We start from the raw sequence: 21,765 nt of genomic DNA, 5'->3' as shown, positions 1-21,765 counted from the left end.
CCGAACTCTGGGCAAGCAGCTGTCAATCTTTGCTTTCTTCCGTCCATTAAAACACACACCTCTGCAAGAGACCTGGACGTCCTCAGCCTGATGGCCCCTTGCTCTCTTCTTTTTCCTCCCCACGGCAGGACGGCCGGGGCTTTGGGATCGGGGAGCTGGTCTGGGGGAAGCTGCGGGGCTTCTCCTGGTGGCCGGGACGCATTGTCTCCTGGTGGATGACGGGCAGGAGCCGAGCCGCCGAGGGAACGCGCTGGGTGATGTGGTTTGGCGACGGGAAGTTCTCTGTGGTGAGTGGCCCAGGGGGGTGCTGGGGGGGGGAGCCAGGCGGGCACCCGAAGGGGCCAGGAAGCGGCTGCTTGCTGTGGCCTGGGCCCTGGGAGGCTGGCAGGGTGCCCTGCATGAAAGAAGAGGCTGCAGGATCAGGCCAGGGGCCCAAACCCAAGAGCCCCAGTCTCCCCTCCTGCAGTTTCCAGTGCCTAGAATTCAGGAGCATGGCTGCCTCCATGCAACCTAACGGCCATCGAGAGTCCTCTCCTCCATGAACTGGTCCAGTCCTCTTTGGAAGCCATCTGAGTTGGGGGCCATCTCTGCCTCCTGTTAACGGAGAAATCTGAGGGCTCCCTTGGACAAAAAGCAAGGACCCCAGCCAGGAATACCAGGGCAAAACAGGAGCCAGTAGGCTTAGTCTTTATTGAAGACTGTCAGGACAGGACTCCCACCTGCCACAAGGTGGAAGCCCCGAACAAAAGAGAACCCAAACTTTTATTAGCCGCTAATCCCCATGTTACATCCCAACTACATCATAGTTACATCATGAAAGGGGAGGTCTGGTGGCAGGAATCTGAGCATCCTGGACCCTGCCCCATGGTTCCCCTTGCCCTCCACCAAACACCCATCAAGTGGAACAAAAGAGATATTTACATTTCCCTGTTTCCCAGCCAAGTTCATCCCACCCTTTTGTCTTCATCTGGGTTTATTTCTGGAATGGCTACCTGTCTGGCACTCAGGTATCAGGAGGCCAGGGATTATCCCTCAGGCAGAGGGGCTCACAGGTCTATAGGAATTTCTGAAGTTTCCCCAGTGAGCCAGTACAGAGATGCATTGATCAGTGAATTCTTACATTTGGTATTGTGCAGCAAAGGCCCTTTGAACAGATAGGAAGAAACTGTGATGAAGTGTTTTGTGGGGATAAATCACAGAAGTCACAAAAGTGATTGTGCTGATTTTGGTAGTGGGCTGCATGTGCAGGATATCTGCTGGAGGGGCAACCCCCCCCAATCCTATACATAAATTCCTGCAACACTCCTGTGGCAGGGAGTTCCGCAGTTCCACTTTGCTTTCTAACCCTAAGAAACTCCACCCCGCCCTCATTCTGACATTTATTTTCCTCTCTTTCCGGCAGGTCTGCGTGGAGAAGCTGCTCCCGCTCAGCTCCTTCTCCAATGCCTTCCACCAGGCCACGTACAGCAAGCAGCCCATGTACCGCAAAGCCATCTACGAGGTGCTGCAGGTAAGGCCTGACTTTGGCCCCCCCACCCCTATTCGCGTCTCCCACCTGGCCAGCGCTCCTGGTTCCTGTTTGCAGGCAAGTAGGAAGCCTCTAAGGGACGCAGGTGGCGCTGTGGGTTAAACCACAGAGCCTAGGACTTGCCAATCAGAAGGTCGGCAGTTCGAATCCCCGCGACGGGGTGAGCTCCCGTTGCTCAGTCCCTGCTCCTGCCAACCTAGCAGTTCGAAAGCACGTCAAAGTGCAAGTAGATAAATAGGTACCGCTCTGGCGGGAAGGAAATAATAATAAATTTTTATTTATACCCCACCCTTCCCGGTTCACAAAACCGGGCTCAGGGCAGCTAACAACAAATTTAAAACACTTAACTGATGCAACAAAAAACAGCATAAAATACAGTATAAAACATAAATAACAATAAATTCAGAATTCAAAAATCAATTTAGGGGGAAATCCATCCAGTAAACATTGGATGATCACCAGGGCTAGCTGGCTAAATTGGTCCTACTTGGGCCAGTGAGGAGACCAGGGGAGAACCAGTTGTGGGATCCCAGAGCGGGTAATCTTCATAAAAAGGGAAGGGGGAGGGAAGGAAGGAAGGAAGGGGAATAAAAGATCAGGCTAAGTTCAAATTGAAAGCCCAGCGGAAGAGGGGTTAAATCCTGCAGGGCCCTGGTCTCCTGGGACAGAGCATGAGACCACCAGGTCGGAGCCATCACTGAGAAGGCCCTGGCCCTGGTGGAGGATAGTCTGACTTCCTTCGGGCCTGGGACCTCTAAACTATGCTTATTCATGGACCTTAAGGTCCTCTGCAGGGCAGACCAGGAGAGGCGGTCCCTTAAGTACGAGGGCCCTAAGTTTCCGTGCTCTGCTCTGGTTTTGCCAGAAGCGGCTTAGTCCTACTGGCCCCATGACCCAGAAAAACTGTCTGCGGACAAACGCCGGCTCCCTCGGCCTGTAAAGCGAGATGGGCACCGCAACCCAAGAGTCGTCTGCGACTGGACTTAACTGTTGAGGGTCCTTTACCTTTGAGGAAGCCTTTAAAAGGACAAGTTCCCCCCCCCCTTCACGCTGCCCCACAGACCAGCTCAGGGGCTGGGAAGGGACCTGCCCACCTGCTCCACAGCCTTCCTCGGCTGCCCCAGATCCATCTGTGCCAGAAGCACAGAGGAAGAAAAGGGACAGATTCACATGCACCTACAAGTAGGTGGGAAGAAGCCCCGGCGCCCCTGCAGAGTTTGGGGGACGCAACAGAGGGTGCAGCGGGGGTATCTTTGCCAGCCAGACCCCCACCGTGAAGCAGCGGCCCTAGGAGCCTAGGGAGCAGCCTGCGCTGACCGCTGAGCCCACTGAGGTAGTGTTTGCTCTGACTGGCAACAACCGCTCTCCAGGATTTCAGGCAGGGAGATGCTGCCGTCGGGGATTGCATTGGGGGCCCTTCTGCGTGCACGCAGGTGCTCTACCCACTGAGCAAGCTGTCCCTTCTGCCCCCATAGGTGGCCAGCAGCCGGTCAGGCAAGATCTTCCCCTCCTGCCCCGAGAACGACGAAACCGACACATCCAAAGTGGTGGAGATCCAGAACAAGCAGATGATTGAGTGGGCGGTGGGGGGCTTTCAGCCCTCTGGCCCCAAGGGCCTGGAGCCCCCAGAAGGTAAGGAAGTGGGGCAGGGGCTGGGGGGGGGGCTCTAGGGCAGGCGGGCGGGCAGACCCTGGGGGTTCCTGACCCCGAAGCCCGGTGAGAGCGAGGAGAGGAGCGTCCTCACCCAAGGGACCTTGGAGCTAGATTCGCACTCGGGGCTAGCCCCCCTCACCGCCTTCTTTCCTTGCAGAGGAGCGCAACCCCTACAAAGAAGTTTACACAGAGATGTGGGTGGAGCCGGAAACCGCTGCCTACGCCCCTCCTCCCCCCGCCAAAAAACCAAGGAAAAGCACAGCCGAGAAGCCCAAGGTCAAGGAGATCATTGACGAGCGCACCAGAGGTCAGCCTCGGGCCGGGGGGGCTGCTTTGGCTGGGAGGTTCCCCGCTTTCTCCAATGTCGGACCATCAAAAGGATCCGCCGGATCAGGCCCAAAGGGATCACCTGGTCCTCTCCCCCCTCTCTCCCATTTGGGGATTGAACCTGCAAGCTTGGACTTGCCAGCGCCACACTCTCGCCAGCGCAGCCCAAGCAGAATCTGAACACAAGCGGTGCTCTCCTCTGTTAATTTGCCTTTCAAAGCCGCCTTTCTTAGCTGCCTCCTGTGGCAGGGAGTTCCAAAGTTGAACTCTGTGCCACATGAAGGGCTTTTCTGGCCCAGCTGCTTCTGGGGGCAGGGGCAGGGGCAGGGGGAAGCGCTGTAGGGCCTGCTGTGCACCCCCCAAAAAAAAACCTGTGTTCCTGGTCCTCTGTACCCCACTCCATCTGGGGGTGCCCCCTTCTCCTCTGCTTGCTAGAGTAGCTGCCCCCAGTTTCCTCCTGTGCAGAGAAATACCTAGGGAGTTGAGGTGTTCTAAGAGGCTGCGTGGAGCAGTGGTAAGAGCAGAGCTTTCCCTATAAGTGTGTCCTCTCTCCCTGTCTCCCCCCTTCTGGGCTGCAGGGGCCCCCTTCTTGCCTCTGTGCTTTGTCATTTGCACCCTGGCGCAGCCCATGGGCAACCATCTTGCCCCCCCCCCCCGGCCTCCTTTTCCACCCCTCCTGGCATCTCTGGCATAGACCCCTTGTCCCAAAGAGGCCAGTGTTGTGCTTGGGGGGCTGGCTTAGAGACCCTTCCGGCTGTTCCTCTGGGCAGCCTGGGACCCTGAAAGAGGCTGTTAGGGGGCATGGGGGCTGCCCCCCCCGGGTCATGGAGGACTCTGCAGGAAATGGGCAAAGTCTTTGCCCAGAGCTCAGAGCAGGCGGGCATCCACAAAGCAAAACAGGAAAAGCGGGTAAACAGTTTCAGTCAAGCCCTACCTAATCTGGGCAGATTTCGTCAAGACCACCTCTCTGTTTTTGTAATGGGAAAAGTGGCAAAATCAGCACAGATTAATAATAATAATAATAATAATAATAATAATAATAATAATAAATTTTACTTATATCCCGCCCTCCCCAGCCGAAGCCGGGCTCAGGGCGGCTAACAACAATCAAATAATCAAACAGTCAAATAATCACACAATCTAAAAATATTTCATTATAAAAATTAATTAAAATCAAATTGATGGCAACCGATTAAGCAAAATTCTGTGCAGGTTGCCAGAGGAGGGAGTCAGGCTGCGCCCTGACCAAAGGCCTGGTGGAACAACTCTGTCTTGCAGGCCACCAGATGTGCTGATGAGCAGTTGAGGCCACCCCTTGGCATCCCATCATGCAGCCTTTGCCAACTTGGTAATCCCTCCAGAGAATAAAAAAATGGGGGAGTTGGAAGGGACCCCTTGGGGTCATCCAGCCCAACCCCCTGCAAGGCAGGAATCTCAGCTACAGCATCCAGGACAGAGAACCATTCAACCTCTGCTTAAAAGCCTCCAAGGAGAGTCCCCTCACCTCCCAAGGGAGACCCTTCCACTGTCCAACACCTCTGACTATCAGAAAGGTTTTTTGTATGTTTAGTTGGAATCTCCTTCCTTGTCACTTGAAGCCATGGGTTCAAGTCCTGCCCTCCAGAGCAGGAGAAAAGAAGCTTGCTCCCTCTCCCATTTGAGTCATTTGAAGATGGCTCTCCTATCTCCTCTCAGTCTCCTCTTTTCCAGGCTAAACATACCCAACTCCTTCAACCACTCCTCATCAGGCTTGGCTTCTAGACCCTCGATCATTTTAGTCACCCTCCTCTGCACACCTTCCAGCCTGTCAATATCCCATCTTCCTAAAAACCTTTTAATTTTTAGTTCTTTTCCTGTATCCCTTTATGGTTTGATACTGATATAAGCCGCTGTGATAGATTTTTATGATACAGTGGTGTAATAAATACTTTGAAAAGCAAGATAAATATAACATTTTAATGTGTTGTTTTGTTGTTTAATGTGTTATATTTCCGGGAAGCAGTGGTATATAAGTATTTTTATAAATAGCAGAACGGAGCCCACCCTCCTGTTCTGCCAAAATCTGCCCTCCGCTCACCAACCCCCCCCCTTTTCCCTCCGCAGAGCGTCTTGTTTTCGACGTCCGGCAGAAGTGCAGGAACATTGAAGGTGAGCCTGAGCCCTTGCTGCCTCGGCTGCACAGAAGCGGGAGGGGTGCATGCATTTGGGGGGGGGGCGCTTTTCCACATCCGCTTTCAGCGCTTCCCTTCAAGAGATGCTGGCCCCGGAAGCCGCAGGGTCCTGTGGGGGCGAGGAGCTTCCGTGCGTCCTCCCCCCGCTTCGTAAGTGGCAGTCACTCAGTGCGGAGGGTCTTTTGTGCCCCCCCCTTGCAGCTGCCAGCTCCGTCCGGTCCAGCAGGAGGGGCCGTAATGTTCCGGGTCCGGTCCAGAGGTTGCTGGGTCTGCCTTTGGAAGAGGGGGAGCAATGCAGATAGGTACAAAGGGAGGTGGGCGGTAGACTTGCCAGGTGGGGGGAGGCCAGGGGCAGCTCCTATCTCCCTCCCCTTGCCCCCCCTAACCCTTCTCCCCTTGTCCCCCCCCCCCCAGATATCTGCATCTCCTGCGGGAGCCTCAATGTCACCCTGGAGCACCCTCTCTTCAACGGAGGCATGTGCCAAAACTGCAAGGTAGGCCTTGAGGTGCCAGAATGCAAATAGGTAAAGGTAAAGGGACCCCTGACCATTAGGCCCAGTCGTGGCCGGCTCTGGAGTTGCAGCACTCATCTCGCTTTATTGGCCGAGGGTGCCGGCGTATAGCTTCCGGGTCATGTGGCCAGCAGGACTAAGCCGCTTCTGGCAAAACCAGAGCAGCGCATGGAAATGCCGTTTACCTTCCCGCCGGAGTGGTACCTATTTATCTACTTGCACTTTGACATGCTTTTGAACTGCTAGGTTGACAGGAGCAGGGACCGAGCAACGGGAGCTCACCCCGTCAAGGGGATTCGAACCGCAGACTTTCTGATCAGCAAGCCCTAGGCTCTGTGGTTTAACCCACAGCGCCACCCGTGTCCCAGAATGCAAATACAAGCCCTGCAAATAATGGAAATTTTGTCATCGCCTGCAGGGAAGAGGCAGCAAGTGGGTAGCTTGGGGGGGGGGGGGGTAGCAGGAGCCCCTAGGGGAGAGGGAGACGTCTGCTGTGGCGAGGCTCCTCACGGGTGTTGGCTATTTGCAGTTTAGTAGTGCTGCAGAGAGCTTGCTGGGGAGACCATGCATTAAAAAGGGACTCAAAAATAACTTAAACAAGGTTTTACTTACAAAACAAAAACTCCTTATATACTAAATACATTAACAACAACCCAGACCCAACCACCAACCCAACCCCCAGGGTAATGGAAGAGCTAGGTGCTGCTCCTTATATACTATACCCAAATGCTGACACACCTTAATCAATACAACTCAGCAGCACCTGCTATGTTTCACAGCGGTAAAGCTGGGTCTCGTTATTTTGCTCAGGCCCCTTAAAGACATACACATCAGATGGAACAATGATGAACCTTTACATTTCAAGAAACCATTCAACAACGGGATCTTTGCCGCAGGATCACATTCACCTAGTGCTATACCAGCTGCACTGGCTCCCGGTGGAGTACAGGGTCAAGTTTAAGGTGCTGGTTTTGACCTTTAAAGCCCTATACGGCCTAGGACCCTCGTACCTATGGGACTGCCTCTCCTGGTATGCCCCACAGAGGACCTTACGGTCTTCAAATAAAAACACCCTGAAGATCCCGTGCCCCAGGGAAATTAGACTGGCCTTGACCAGAGCCAGGGCCTTTTCAGCACTGGCCCCAATGTGATGGAACACTCTGTCCCAAGAGATCAGGGCCCTGCGGGACTTGACATCTTTCTGCAGGGCCTGCAAGATAGAGCTGTTCCGCCTGGCCTTTGGTTTATACTCAGTCTGACCCTTATGTTTCCCTCCCCTTACGGTTTTGATCTATGGGCTATTTTTAAAATGAGGTTGCATTTTAAATTGCATTTTAAAATGTTTTTTTCCTATTATGTTTTTACTGTGATTTTATTGGTATTAGCTGCCCGGAGCCCGGCTGGGGCTCTGGCTGGGGAAGGCGGGGTATAAATAAAATTTATTATTATAATTATTATTATTATTATTATCATTATTATCATTATTATCATTATTATTATTACTATTATTACTATTCTCTGCCTGTGCCCCACCTGTAAGGGGGCAGCCAGTGCCTTTCCTGTTAGTGTGTTGCAAAGGGCATGGAGCTGTTAAATTGTGGAGTTCGGTGGGATCCCAATGGCCATCTAGCCCAACCCCCTGTGAGGCAACAATCGCAGTGCCAGGAAGGCCCCCTCACTCCACTCTTCTCTCTCCTCTTGTCCCTCCCCCACCAGAACTGCTTTTTGGAATGCGCTTACCAGTATGATGACGACGGCTACCAGTCCTACTGCACCATCTGTTGTGGGGGCCGCGAAGTCCTCATGTGTGGCAACAACAACTGCTGCAGGTGAGCCAAAGGACGGGGGGAGGGTAAGAGGGAGGGGTCCACACCTGTCTGCTCCCCCCCCCCCCGGGCAGGGTACTAATATTATACCCTGAAGTCCGGCTCCGAGAGCCTTTTGGCGGTTCCCTCCCTGTGAGAAGTGAGGTTACAGGGAACCAGGCAGAGGGCCTTCTCGGTAGTGGCGCCCGCCCTGTGGAACGCCCTCCCAGCAGATGTCAAGAAATAAACAATTATCTGACTTTTAGAAGACATCTGAAGGCAGCCCTGTTTAGGGAATTTTTTAATGTTTGAATTTTTACTGGTTGCAAATGGATCCGTTCCGGAGGCCCGTTCGCAACCTGAGAAGAATGCAACCTGCGTCTGTGCATGTGCGGGTTGCGATTTGCTGCTTCTGTGCATGCGTGTGACGTCATTTTGCACTTCTCCGCATGCGCGAGCGGCGAAACCCGGAAGTAGCCCTTTCCGTTACTTCTGGGTCGCCGCGGGACGCAACCTGAAAACACGAAACCTGAAGCAAACATAATTTGAGGCATGGCTGTATTCTGTTTTCAGTCCTCTGTTGGGAACCGCCCAGAGTGGCTGGGGAAACCCAGCCAGATGGGAGGGGTATCAATAATTTATTTATTTATCTATTTATTTAAGAGAGGGAAGCCTTTGTGTCCCTCTTCCTGCTTGTTGAGGTGGAAGCCTGCCGGGACTTTCCCTTTGACTCCTGCGTGAGAGGCGGCTGCCAAGGGGAAGCCCTGCCTCACGCAGAAGCAGGCTGGGATCCAGACCGCAAGAAAAGCTTGCTGGACCAGCCCCATGGCCCAGGAAGACGCCCCAAAGGGAAACCCACAGGCAGGATCCCAGCCCAAGAGCAACTCTCTCCTCCTGCATTTCCAGCAACTGGGATTCAGAAATGTTATTCACTCTGACTATGGAAGCAAGGCCACCCTGGTTGGAGCCATCGATAGCCCTCTCCCTCTCCTCCTTCTTCTCCTCCTCCATGAATTTGTCCTCTCCTCTTTGAAATCCATCCATCTGAGAAATCCATTGCTTCCTCATGTGGAAGGGAGTTCCGCAGTTTAACTAGGCGCTGCGTGAAGAAGGGCTTTCTCTTATCTGCCCCAATTCTTCCAACATTCAGGCTAGGGATAAGGAAAGATTCGCCCAGCAGTTGGGTCTGGGTTGGGCTAGGCCTGGGAGGGACCCCTGCCAGTCAGTGCCAGGGTGATCCCACAGGCAGTGGAGCAAGCCAGGGGGGCGGGGGGGGGTCAGACTGTCAGAGTCAGGAATCCCTCCCTGCCTCCCTCGTCCTGCTGGGCCGGAGCGCTGACGGCTGGACTCTGCCCGCAGGTGCTTTTGTGTGGAGTGCGTGGACTTGCTGGTGGGCCCTGGCGCTGCCCAGGCGGCCATCAAGGAAGACCCCTGGAACTGCTACATGTGCGGCCACAAAGGCATCTACGGCCTGCTCCGGCGGCGGGAAGACTGGCCCTCGCGACTCCAGATGTTTTTCGCCAACAACCACGACCAAGAGTTTGTAAGTTCAGGGTAGCGCGGGGGGTGGGATAAGGCGGGTCTTGGGGTGCCCTTTTGCCAGGACTGTTCAGGAGGCGACAGGAGGCACCTCGGCCCTTGCTCTCTGCCGTGGCCTCTGGGGAGCCACTTCTTTTGCCCGACCAGTGGCAAGAGTGGTTTTATTCCATTGGGATGCTCAAGGCAACTTAGCACATCAGCGGCTGGCAGGGAAGTCACACAAGGGAGCTCCAGGCCTATAAATTGCACGGGCTTCTATTATTTATTATACTATACTATACTATACTATACTATACTATACTATACTATACTATACTATACTATACTATAATACAGTGGTGCCTCGCAAGACAAAAATAATCCGTTCCACGAGTCTCTTTGTCTAGCGGTTTTTTCGTCTTGCGAAGCAACCCTATTAGCGGATTAGCGCTATTAGCGGTTTAGCGGCTATTAGCGGCTTAGCGGCTAAAAGGCTATTAGCGGCTTAGCGGCTTAGAAAAAGGGGGGGAAAGGGGAGAAAACCCGCAGGAACTCGCAAGACGTTTTCGTCTTGCGAAGCAAGCCCATAGGGAAATTTGTCTTGCAAAGTGCATCGAAAAACGGAAAACCCTTTCGTCTAGCGGGTTTTTCGTCTTGCGGGGCACCACTGTAATTGATTGATTGAATTTATACACCACCCTATATATACCCGGAGGTCTCAGGGCAGTTCAATGTTTGTAGAATGGCATTCCATCACCTTAGCTTTATACATGTGTAGAAATCCAGTCGCATTCTCTGGGAATGGACATCCTGAATTTGGGCTGGGCGAGATCTGCTTTTCAGCATTTATCACCAGCTAAACATGGCAAAAGAGTGGTACCTTGGTTCTCCAACTTAATCCATTCCAGAAGTCTGTTCCAAAACCAAAGCGTTTCAAAACCAAGGCACACTTTCCCATGGGAATTTATGCTAAATGGATCAATCTGTTCCAGACATTTTAAAAACAACCCCTAAAACAGCACTTTAACTTGATTTTCACTATCTAAAGAGACCACTGATCCATAAAATGAAAGCAATAAACAATGTACTGCAGTTACACCATCGATCAGTCAGTAGCTGAACTCGGTTCCACACAGTCACAAAAACAAAACAAAAAGCCACAAAAACGCAAAATAAATAGTAAACACAGACAGACCTCGCGTAACACTCAAAACGGAGCACATTTGGCTTCCGAAAAAGGTTCGCAAACTGGAACACACACTTCTGGGTTTGCAGTGTTTGGGTTCCAAGTTGTTTGAGTACCAAGGCGTTTGAGAACCAAGGTACCACTGTATATGAATATATCCCGATGTCCAAAAGAAGCATGGAGCTATGTAGAGGCTTTGGTTGGCTTGCAAGATCTCTGTTGGCCCCATGAGATCTCCCAGAAGCCTCACCCGACCTTCCCTCCAGTGGGAGAATTCCAGGGGTCTTGACTTTGCACAAATTTGCCTCGGCATGCAAATCCCCGGGACACAACCACCCCACCCCCCCCACTGGCAGGTCTGCTGTCCTGTCATTTCTACTACACCGCCCCCCTCCCTCTCTTGCCCACGCCAACGCCGTCTCTCTTTGCATCTTGGCAGGACCCACCAAAGGTTTATCCGCCGGTCCCCGCCGAGAAGAGGAAGCCCATCCGTGTGCTCTCGCTCTTTGATGGCATCGCCACAGGTGAGCCTGGCCCCCCTCCTGGAAGCGTGGGCCGTGTTGGGGTGCAGCCCCCCCTTGCGCACCTGTGAATGTCCCCCCTCCCTCCCTCCAGGTCTCCTGGTGCTGAAGGACCTGGGCATCCAGGTGGACCGCTACATCGCCTCGGAGGTGTGCGAGGACTCCATCACGGTTGGGATGGTGCGGCACCAGGGCAAGATCATGTATGTTGGGGACGTCCGCAATGTCACGCAGAAACACGTACGTGGAGCTCTGGGGAGGGGGGGAGGGCGGCTTCCCCTCCCTCTGTGTCGCTGGCCCAGGACCCCAGCCCCAGGGGGTGCCCCTCCCGCCTCTGACGCTCCCGCCTCCTTCCGCACTGCAGATACAGGAGTGGGGGCCCTTCGACCTGGTGATTGGAGGCAGCCCCTGCAACGACCTCTCCATCGTCAACCCAGCCAGGAAAGGCCTTTACGGTAGGTGCCCCACCCCCCACCCACCCCCGGTCCCTGCCGGGGCTCACAAAGTCAAAGAATCATCGGGTTGGGTCATCGGGTCCAGACTTTCCAAAACTTGGGTCTCCAGCTGTTTTTGGACTACAGTTCCCATCCTCCCATATCATTGAAAGACCTACACTGGCTCCCAGTATGTTTCTGAGGACAATTCAAAGTGTTGGTGCTGACCTTTAAAGCCCTAAACGGCCTCGGTTCTTTATACCTGAAGGAGCGTCTCCACCCTGGACACCTGGGTCCAGCGCCGAGGGTCTTCTGGCGGTTCCCTCCCTGCAAGAAGTGAAGTTACAGGGAACCAGGCAGAGGGCCTTCTCGGTAGTGGCACCCGCCCTGTGGAACGCCCTCCCACCAGATGTCAAGAAATAAACAACTATTTTAGAAGTTATCTGAAGGCAGCCCTGTTTAGGGAAGTTTTTAATGTTTGAAGTTTTACAGTGGTAAAACCTCTGGTTGCAAATGGTATCCGTTCCGGAGGCCCATTCGCAACCTGAGAAGAATGCAACCTGCGTCTGTGCATGTGCAGGTTGCGATTTGCCGCTTCTCTGCATGCGCGTGACGTCATTTTGCACTTCTGCGCATGCGCGAGCGGCGAAACCCGGAAGTAACCCTTTCCGTTACTTCTGGGTCGCCGCGGGACGCAACCTGAAAACGCGCAACCTGAAGCAAACGTAACATGAGGCTACTAGACTTTTGGAAGACATCTGAAGGCAGCCCTGTTCAAGGAAGCTTTTAATGTTTAACAGACCACTGTATTTTAATACTCTGTTTGAAGCCACCCAGAGTGGCTGCCGAAACCCAGCCAGATGGGCGGAGTATAAATAATAATTTCTATTCTATTCTATTCTATTCTATTCTATTCTATTCTATTCTATTCTATTCTATTCTATTGGTCCCACTCTCTAGGGATGATTGGAGTTGTGGTCCAAAAACAGTTGGAGACCCAAGTTGAGGAAGGCCTGATCTAGTCCAGCCCCCTGCAGTGCAGAAATCTCGGCTAGCGTATCCATGACAGATGGCCCTCAAACCTCTGCTTAGAAACCTCCAAGGAAGGAGAATTCACAACCTCCCAAGGGAGACCGATCCGCTATTGAAAGTTCTTCCTGATGTTTAGTTGAAATCTCCTTTCTCGTTACTTGAAGCCATGAGTTCGAGTCCTACCCTCCAGAGCAGGAGAAAACAAGCTAGTTTACTCTTCCATTTGATGGCCCTTGACATATTGGAAGGTGGCTCTCCTATCTCCTCGCAGTCCCCTCTTCTCCAGGCTAAACATTCCCAATGACCTCAAAGCTGTTTAAATCATTTGCGTCACTGATAGCTGTGACCCCAGGGTTAGGGTCTGCCTTTGTCTAGTGACGGTGGTGCTGTGGTCTAAACCACTGAGCTTGCCGATCAGAAGGTCAGCGGTTCGAATCCCTGCAAGGGGTGAGCTCCCATTGCTCTGTCCCAGCTCCTGCCAACCTAGCAGTTCGAAAGCACACCAGATACTGTATTTTTCGCTCTGTAAGATGCACCAGACCATAAGATGCACCTAGTTTTTGAAGGAGGAAAACAAGAAAAAAAAATTCTGAATCTCAGAAGCCAGAACAAGAGGGATCGCTGCACAGTGAAAGCACTGATCCCTTTTGCTGTTCTGGCTTCTGGGATAGCTGCACAGCCTGCCTTCGCTCCGTAAGACGCACACACATTTCCCCTTTTTAGGAGGGAAAAAGTGAGTCTTATAGAGCAAAAAATATGGTAAATAGGTACTACCGCTGCGGCGGGAAGGTAAATGGCGTTTCCGTGCATTCTGGCTTGCGTCACAGTGTCCTGTTGCACCAGAAACTGTTTAGTCCTGCTGTCCACATGACCCGGAATACTGTCTGTGGACAAACACCGGCTCCCTTGGCCGGAAAGTGAGATGAGCACCGCAACCCCATAGTCGCCTTTGACGGGACCTAACCACCCAAGGGTCCTTTACCTTCCCTTCCCTTGCCTAGGGGTCTGGAGAAGGGGATTTCCCCACACCCTTAATCACCCTGGAGTGTGGGGCCAGAAGGGCTTGCCAAGGGAGCTTTTGTGTCTTGTGGGCTGGTCTTGTGTTTGAGCCCCCGTTCATGGCGGTCTTCCTCCCCTCCCACCCCAGAGGGCACGGGGCGACTCTTCTTTGAGTTCTACCGGCTGCTGCACGAGGCCCGGCCCAAGGAGGGAGACGAGCGGCCCTTTTTCTGGCTCTTTGAGAATGTGGTGGCGATGGGCGTCAGCGACAAGAGAGACATCTCTCGCTTCCTGGAGGTGAGAGGGTGGGCAGCAGGTGGGTGGGCAGGCACCGCTCTTTCCTCCTTGCCCGCCCTCTGAATGTCCCTGGGCGGGAGAGGGAGGAGCAACCTGGGGGAAATTGCCGGATCTGAGCCAAAGCAGCCAGAACAGGACCAAAGGCAAAACCTGCCTGCCTCTCTGCTGTATTCCAGGCGCAGGGAGTTCCTCCTGCCACCAGAGGGCACCTGAGTGTTTCCAGGGCTCATCTTGAAAAGCAGCCTTGCCTAGCGGTTAGAGTGGCAGAGCACCGGGTTCAAATCCCCCGCTCTTCCAGGAAACGCTCAGCAGGTGGCTCTCAGCCTATCCTACCTAGCAGGGTTGTGGGGATTAAATGAGGAGGGGCAGAACCATGTAGGCCACCTTGTGCTCCTTGCAGGGAAATTGGGGTATCAGTGTTGACCTCCTGCCATCCCTGTCTATTGTTCCTGCTGGCTGTCGGGGTTTTGGGAAGGGGGCAGCTTCTGAGGGAGGGGGCAGCTAGAACGTTAGCCCCCCAGGGCCACGTCATAAATGAGGCGATTTAAGAGCTTCCGTCTGAGAAGCTGAATGCTCTGATCCAGGATTGAATCAGGGTGAGGTTGTCAGACAGGGCCAGGGGTCAGCAAACCTTTGGAGCAGGGGGCCGGTCCACTATCCCTCAGACCTTGTGGGGGGGCTGGACTATATTTGGGGGGGTGGGAATGAACAAATTTCTATGCCCCACAAACAACCCAGAGATGCATTTTAAATAAAAGGACACATTCTACTCATGTAAAAACACGCTGATTACGGTCCGGATTTAGAAGGTGATTGGGCCGAATCCGGCCCCCGGGCCTTAGTTTGCCTACCCATGATCAGGGCATTGAATGAAATCTTTATTGCTGAAAACAATAAGCCATCACAATTGGTCACAATGCATAGAATACAAATAATTGATTTAAAACTGAACAACAGCAACAGCAAACATACAAAAATGTGAAAAACACACCTGCATAAGTTAAGCACTCCATTTCTCTCGCTCCCCCTTATGATACTTGCCTTGGTGCCCAGCTCTCAACTTACTTGCAGCCAAGGCAAATTTTGCAACTGTCCAGTAATAAATACGTTCTTGCCAGCCAGCAAACTAGAGATTTGCTGAATGAGAGGTCAATTGGAAAGAGAGCAAAGGATGTAATCTAGGGGAATCCACTGAGAGGGATTGGGTTCTAGATTAAACCGCAGGGTGCCTTCCGCTCAATGAGGCCCTCCGGTGGGCAGGACAGGGCTGGCACAGGGGCACCGGAAGCTGCCTTCCACTGAACTGACTGGCATCAGTGGCTTTCCAGAGCTTCAGGCCTGCCCTGGAGATGCCCGTTCTGCGGGCAAGGCGGGAGCTGCGCCACTGAGCTCTCCCCTTCCCCAAAGTCATGAGCAGGGGCAGGCCCTTGCCGGAAAGGTCTGGAGGGCCTGAGCCCCGAAGCGCAGCTCTACCTGGGGTGGAGGGCAGCCCCCGCCCTGCCCACCCCGTGACGCCTTCCTCCTCCCCCCTTCTCTCTCGGCTGCAGTCCAACCCGGTGATGATCGATGCCAAAGAGGTCTCGGCAGCGCACAGAGCCCGCTACTTCTGGGGGAACCTGCCCGGCATGAACAGGTTGGTCAGAGGTCTGGCGCCAGCACCCAGAAACCCGCCCGTGCCAAGGAAGCGGTGAGGTCCTGCCAGAACCCTGCCTGCCTTGGGACAGAGAGGAAATGGAAATAATAATAATAATAATAATAATAATAATAATAATAATAATAATAATGGATTAAAACTTGAGCCCGCTTGCCAGCTCCTCTGGCACACATCTATGAGGAGGGGGCTTGGGGGGGGCGAAGGTGTGAGGCCCAGGAGGTGGGGGTCTTGCAGGGAGGAGTGTTGAGGCTCCCGGGATCCCTGTTCTGGGCTGATCAGTTGTCTGTTTTCCCTGCAGGCCATTGGCTTCAACTGTGAATGATAAGTTGGAACTGCAGGAGTGTCTGGAGCATGGCAGGATAGCCAAGGTGAGTGCGGGGAATTGGGGCCGGGAGGGGAAAGGGACTCTAGTTCAGGAAGGAAGGAAGGCAGGAGTCGCCAAATGGCAGGGAAGGCCACCCACCTGGAAATAATAATAATAATAATAATAATAATAATAATAATAATAATAATAATAATATAATGATAAAATTTATTTGTACCCTGACCATCTGGCTGGGTTTCCCTAGCCACTCTGGGTGGCTTCCAACAAGGATTAAAAATACATGAAAATGTCACACATTAAAAACTTCCCTGAACAGGGCTGCCTTCAGATGTCTTTATAGGATAGCTGCTTATTTCCTTGACATCTGAAGGGAGGGTGTTCCACAGGGCGGGCGCCACCACCGAGAAGGCCCTCTGCCTGGTTCTCTGTAACCTCACTTCTTGGAAGGAGGGAACCACCAGAAGAATTTGAAGGGCCAGGGGCCTGATCCAGCAGCTTCCCCTTCTATCCTTATGAGAACAAGCCAAGGGTATCTGATTCTGCTGAAGCTGCCGGTGCCCCCTGCAGCTGCCGTTCAGAGTTGGGGGCAACAGGAGTCCCCTGCTGAGGAAGGGCAGGGGGGTCAGGCAAAACAGAGGCTGGGGGAGGTGGGGCGCCCACTGGGACGGGGGAGGGGGGCAGGGTGGATCTCCCGCAGCCCCCCCCGGCTAACCTTGCCTCCGCCCTCTGTGCTCCCTCCCAGTTCAGCAAAGTGCGAACCATCACCACTCGCTCCAACTCCATTAAGCAAGGCAAAGACCAGCATTTCCCCGTCTTCATGAACGAGAAGGAAGACATTCTGTGGTGCACCGAGATGGAGAGGTGGGTGCCTGCCCTCCTGGCGAGGGGGGTGGGCTGGGGGGTGCTGGGGGCTCCCTTCCCACTTTAGGCGTTCCCCAGGCAAAGGAAGGATTGAACGCTGATTAATAAGAACACACACAGAGGCTTGAACCAACAAGACTCTGGGAAGAGTGCGTATAATAATAATTCCCCTCCACCCTCTAGCCCAGGTCGTTTTATTCACAAAAGAACTTTTTGCACTGTGTTCGTAAGAACCAATCAGATTTCCTCTGAGCATTTCAACAAACCCCACGTGGGAACAAAGTTAAACTACCAAAACTAATTAAGCATGGACACTTCTGGGGTAAACAAAACAGAACTACAAAGGAGTGCATTTGGCAACCATGGGAGGTGATAAACAAGCAATATACATGATAAGAAGGATGGCCAGGAAGACAGCGATCAAGACCTGTTTCGTGGCCCTAAGATTAACATCCTAAGATTAACATATCAGAAAAGCTACATCAAAGAAACTGCCCACTGGCTTTGATGCCTGCCAGGCAAAGCAACTGGCAGTGTAGGTGACTGGTCAAGAAAGAGAAATGGAACAGGGATGCAGAGGTGTGGATTGATCAAGAATCATATCAAAATAGTTCAAACCCAGTCAACGCAATGCTTTCATTGCTGACACAGATGGCTTACTCTAGATTTGTTAGAATTCCTCATAGCAATCCCACCTGATCACTACACCACTCGACTATTCTGTGCTGTGGGGCGGGAATGGGGGGCTGGCTGGCTGAGTCCTGGCTCCATGCACATGGGCACAGCTGTCAACGTTTCCCTTTTTTTAAGGGAAATCCCCTTGTTCCGAATAGGGTTCCTCGCGAGAAAAGGGGAAAGTTGACAGCTACGCCTCCGGGGCCTGCTGGGTGCTGAGTGCCCCCCCCTTTCTGTCCCCGCAGGGTCTTTGGCTTCCCGGTCCACTACACCGACGTCTCGAACATGAGCCGCCTGGCGAGGCAGAGACTCCTGGGTCGCTCCTGGAGTGTGCCAGTGATCCGCCACCTCTTTGCCCCCCTGAAGGAGTACTTTGCCTGCGTCTAAAGAGACACCCGCCCTCGGAACTGGCAAAGCGGAGGAGGAGGAAGAGGAGGAGGCGTCTCAAACACACACACCCCCGAACAGACGAGAAGGGGCACCAGAGAGGAGGAGGAGGTGGTGGCTGGTGGGCAAGAGGGAGGGAGGGAGGGAGAGGACGGCCCCCCCACCCACGGGAGGGTCTACCACCTGCCCATCCTTTCCCCGGGTCAAACCGCCCCAGACCAACCGACCGGCCCCCCTTTTCTGTTGGTGACCCTTCAATTTCCTGCTCTTTCTGGACGGCTTCGCCTCGTCCGTTGGGTTTCCGCCTCTCCTCGGCTGAGCCCCGGGCACGGAGCCCGGCTGTCCGGGCGCCCACGGGCGTGTGCCCCCCCGCCAGCCTCCGCAACGGAGGAGGAGAGCCCAGAGCTGAGCGGGCCTTGGGGCGACAGCTTCGCCCCTGCTCAGTCGAGGAGCACAAAGGGAGGTGCCGGGGGGGGGCCTCCTCGTGTCTACCAGCGCCATTCCTGCGGCGGAGGGTGGGGGCGCAGGCCCGGAAGCTGCCTGCCCCTCCCTCCCTGCCCCTCCCACCCTGCCCCCCTTCCCCACAGTATTTGGGTGCCTACCAGGCCGGAGACCTTGACCAGTCCAGCTCCTACAGCCGCTCTTACCTCTTGTTTACAGTTTATATATATGTGAGAGTTACGTGAGAGAAATGTCTATATATATATAAAAAAGGTACTGTTACTGCTGTACAACTGACTTTCAAAATGGTGCTTCTACATCAAGGGAGAGGGCGCACCCGTGGCAGCTTCAGGGGGGCTCCGTGTGCTGGCCCCCGGGGGGGCTTCTCAGAAAGGGAGGGCAGGTGGGCCAGCAAGGGCGGGTGCCGCTCTCTGCCCTGGGTGTCATGCAATAATGCTTTCCCCCCCGCAAAAGGCGACCCTCAGGCCAGGGGCCCCACCCACCCACCCTCCGCAGTGTCCCAAATAGTGGCCCCTACGTAAACTGGTGCTTTCTCACAAGGGGGGGGGCTGGGTGTCCTCCCCAGCGGGCAGACCGGGCGCTCCACTCAGCCGAGGTCTTTCTTTCCTCCATTTCTGCCCCTGGAACCGCAGGCTCAGCAGTGGGGGGGGGGTCCGTGAGGGGAGGGAGGTAGATAAATGGGGTGCCCTTTGGCACCCGCCTCTCCCCATTCCTCCACAAGCGCGGGGGGCGTTTGGGGGGTCTGTGCCGCTGCTGCCCCCTTCCACCTGCGGCTGATGTGAACGGCAGGGCTCCTGTTTTGCTTGAACAGGCTCCGGCTGTGCTACCCGTCCCCCCGCCCCCGGTTGGCCCCCCAACCCACCCTTTGCAAGGCCCCCCCCACCCTCCAAATACAGGGTTGAGGGGTAGCTCCTCCCAGGGTCCTTGCGCAGAGGGCGGCGGGATTCCTGGGCTCTGCCTCCCTTGGCAATTGTGTGCACTTTAGTCCTTTGGGGCACGGGGGTGCAGAGTGCGGCCAGCTTGGCCCCCCCCCCCGGATGCCCCTCGGGGCGCGGCCTGGGAGGCTGCTTCTCCCTTCCGCCTGTGGGGAGGGCTCCCAGCAGGGCCCAAAGCCCTTGGTGCTAACGGGGAGCCGGGTTGGGGGTCCCTCGCTGCCCCCCGCCTCTGCCCCCCCCCGGCCGTCTTCCCTGCGTTCATGGTGCTCTCGGAGGCAGCAGCTTGGTGCTGAGGCAACGCTCAGGAGCAGGGCGGGCCGGGTCTGCGGGAGACTGCCAGCCCCCCCCACTTCTCCCCCCCCCCAGCGAGTGAAGCAGTTGCAGCTGGCAGGGCGCTCTCTGGTCTCGGTGCTAACCGGGGAGCAGGCAGGCAGGCGGGGGCCTCCTCTCCCTTCCCCTCAAACTGTGAAAGGTGCTGGGGTCTCGCTCAGGACCCGATGGGGAGGCCAAGGGAGGGGGGCATTGGAGGGGGGACGCGCTCCGAGCCACCTCCCTGGCAGGTGGGCAGGCGGGCATCTCCCTCTCTCCAGCCCCCCCGGGCAGGCGACACTTCGGACGCGCCCCCGACAGCCCCCACCCCTTGGCCACAAGGGGGGTGGGAGAGGGAAGGAGGGGGCCGCCTTGGGGCTTATTTTAGTCTAACTTCTTTGGTGCTATGTGGGACGCCTGGGGCCCCCTCCCAGCCATGACCTGTCCCTTTGGGGGGGCTTCCCTACCCGGGGCCCAAGGGAGCCCACTGAGCGCTCCCAGCCCCTGACCAGGGAAGCTTATCTTGGCGGAGAATCAAAGGTGGGGAGGGGGCAGCGGCCCCTCCCCACAGAGCCTTCCTTCTAGTGACTGTTGGTTCAGTGGGGTGGGGGGGGTGGGCTGGCCACCATTCCCAAATTCAGCAGCTAATAGCTGGATTCCCCAATTGCTGCCCCCTCCCTTAGGTCTGCCTGGCAGACCCTCTTTCTGAGCAGCCCAGCTTCATGGAACTCCCCCCCCCCCGACCCCTCCCCAAACTGGAAGTGGCCTCTCGGGAAAACCTCCTGTCTGTTTTGTCTTTTCAGCCCCCCAACTCCCCCCCCCAAAGGTGTCCCGCTGTATTTGTCTTGGATCTGTTTTGCTGTCTGCTACAGAATCCACCTGCTTCCCCCCGGGGGGGCGAGAGGAAGACGGGGGGGGAGGATGGGGGGGTGGCTTTAGGGACCGGCTTGACTCTGGTCTCCTCTTGCGATAAAGAGGGGACCCCCCCTCCCGCCAGGTTGCAGAGCCCTAGACTGAAAAGCGGAGCAACCGGACTCCCCCCCCCTTGCCTGAATTCCTTTGTCAACCACAGAAGGACATGGGGGCAACTAAGGTGCTAAAAAAAAATCCCTCTTTTATCACAAATCTCTATTGTTAACTTAAGTCTGCTGTCTGGACAATGACTGTTTTTTTTGTTTTCTTGTAGTGGAGTTTTAAAAGAGCTCTATTATTTTACTCTTATATATTATTATTAAAAAAAAGAAAAAAAGGCATTTTAACTTTGTACTTGAAACCTTTAAGGAAAGATTTCATGTGTTTTAGCCTAGGCATTGAAGTAGCTGAGACGCTTTTACTGTTTGTGGGAAATCATGTATTCATGCTGAAGAAATAAATCTTGTCGAGATCCTGGGAAGAGCTCGGCCACGTTCCCTGCTCTCCAGCCGTCGCTGCCGCCTTCCCGACATTCCATGCCGCTGACTGCCCCCCCCCCGCCCCCAGCAACACCCCCCCTCACTTTTCTTTTCTTTGCTAGGATGATTTTGGGATGCGCCATCCTTTCTGCCGCTTTCCCCCCGCTCCTCTCTCTTTTTTTTAGGGTTGCTTCTATATTTATTGACAAATAAATAATGTACATTTCAGAGTATGGTTCTGCTATGCCAGGGGTGGAAAGTGGGGTGGGGGGTGGGAGGCCCAGCTCTCCACCCCCGCCGGGCAGGCTGTTGTATCTCTGTGTAAGTATTGCTCGTGACATAGCTGTTTTATAAAAATAATTAAAAGGTCCATGGTGCCGCAGATGTTAGAAAGTCTGTCCGTTCCGCCTCCATCCCATCCTTTGCGTTTTTTTTTCTTTCTTTTCCATTTGTGCCCAGGACACTCGGGAGAAGGAAAGGCTCCTTTGCTGATGTACTTTGTGCTGGAGAACACTTGAATAAATGTTCTGTTTTGTGCAAAAAGGAAAAGCGAAAAAGCCCCGGAGCCTGTCTGCCGTCATGTCCTTTTTGTCGCCCTCGTGCTCCGAGTGTTCGTGGGAGCGGCAGGGTGGCTCTGGCTGGGAGGCCGGGGGCACAGGCAGGCCCCCCCGGGGGTCTCTCCTAGCAGAGAAGTCCACTCTCGCAAAAGGGTCAGGGGATCCACCAGGCCACATGCTTCACACGGCTGTGGAGCCTGAGAATCGCTGGCCGTGGGAAGGCTGC

At 54.5% G+C, this 21,765-nt stretch overlaps 1 protein-coding gene across 4 annotated transcripts in view; it reads left to right on the top strand.

Moving 5' to 3' along the window:
* DNMT3A (DNA methyltransferase 3 alpha) overlaps positions 1–19,808 on the top strand; it is an 88,394-nt gene extending 68,586 nt beyond the window's left edge. For 3 of the 4 annotated variants that reach the window (XM_081903850.1, XM_081903851.1, XM_081903849.1), the window contains 16 exons: positions 129–287; positions 1,403–1,510; positions 3,004–3,160; positions 3,339–3,488; positions 5,612–5,656; positions 6,094–6,173; positions 7,908–8,020; positions 9,356–9,539; positions 11,140–11,224; positions 11,316–11,461; positions 11,586–11,676; positions 13,835–13,983; positions 15,531–15,616; positions 15,936–16,005; positions 16,705–16,823; positions 17,744–19,808. In XM_081903850.1, coding sequence (XP_081759976.1) covers positions 129–287; positions 1,403–1,510; positions 3,004–3,160; positions 3,339–3,488; positions 5,612–5,656; positions 6,094–6,173; positions 7,908–8,020; positions 9,356–9,539; positions 11,140–11,224; positions 11,316–11,461; positions 11,586–11,676; positions 13,835–13,983; positions 15,531–15,616; positions 15,936–16,005; positions 16,705–16,823; positions 17,744–17,885 — 1,884 coding nt within the window. In that variant the 3' untranslated portion in view covers positions 17,886–19,808. Of the gene's footprint in view, positions 1–128; positions 288–1,402; positions 1,511–3,003; positions 3,161–3,338; positions 3,489–5,611; positions 5,657–6,093; positions 6,174–7,907; positions 8,021–9,355; positions 9,540–11,139; positions 11,225–11,315; positions 11,462–11,585; positions 11,677–13,834; positions 13,984–15,530; positions 15,671–15,935; positions 16,006–16,704; positions 16,824–17,743 lie in introns of all 4 variants that reach the window. The other variant, XM_081903848.1, reaches the window with a different exon arrangement.
* Positions 19,809–21,765: the final 1,957 nt, after the last annotated feature.

The sequence above is a fragment of the Podarcis melisellensis genome, assembly GCF_964234715.1.
Source record: "Podarcis melisellensis genome assembly, chromosome: 3".
Classification (NCBI taxonomy): Eukaryota; Metazoa; Chordata; class Lepidosauria; order Squamata; family Lacertidae; genus Podarcis; species Podarcis melisellensis.
Note: the sequence above shows the minus strand (reverse complement) of the source record. Positions and strands in the feature narration are given on the sequence as shown.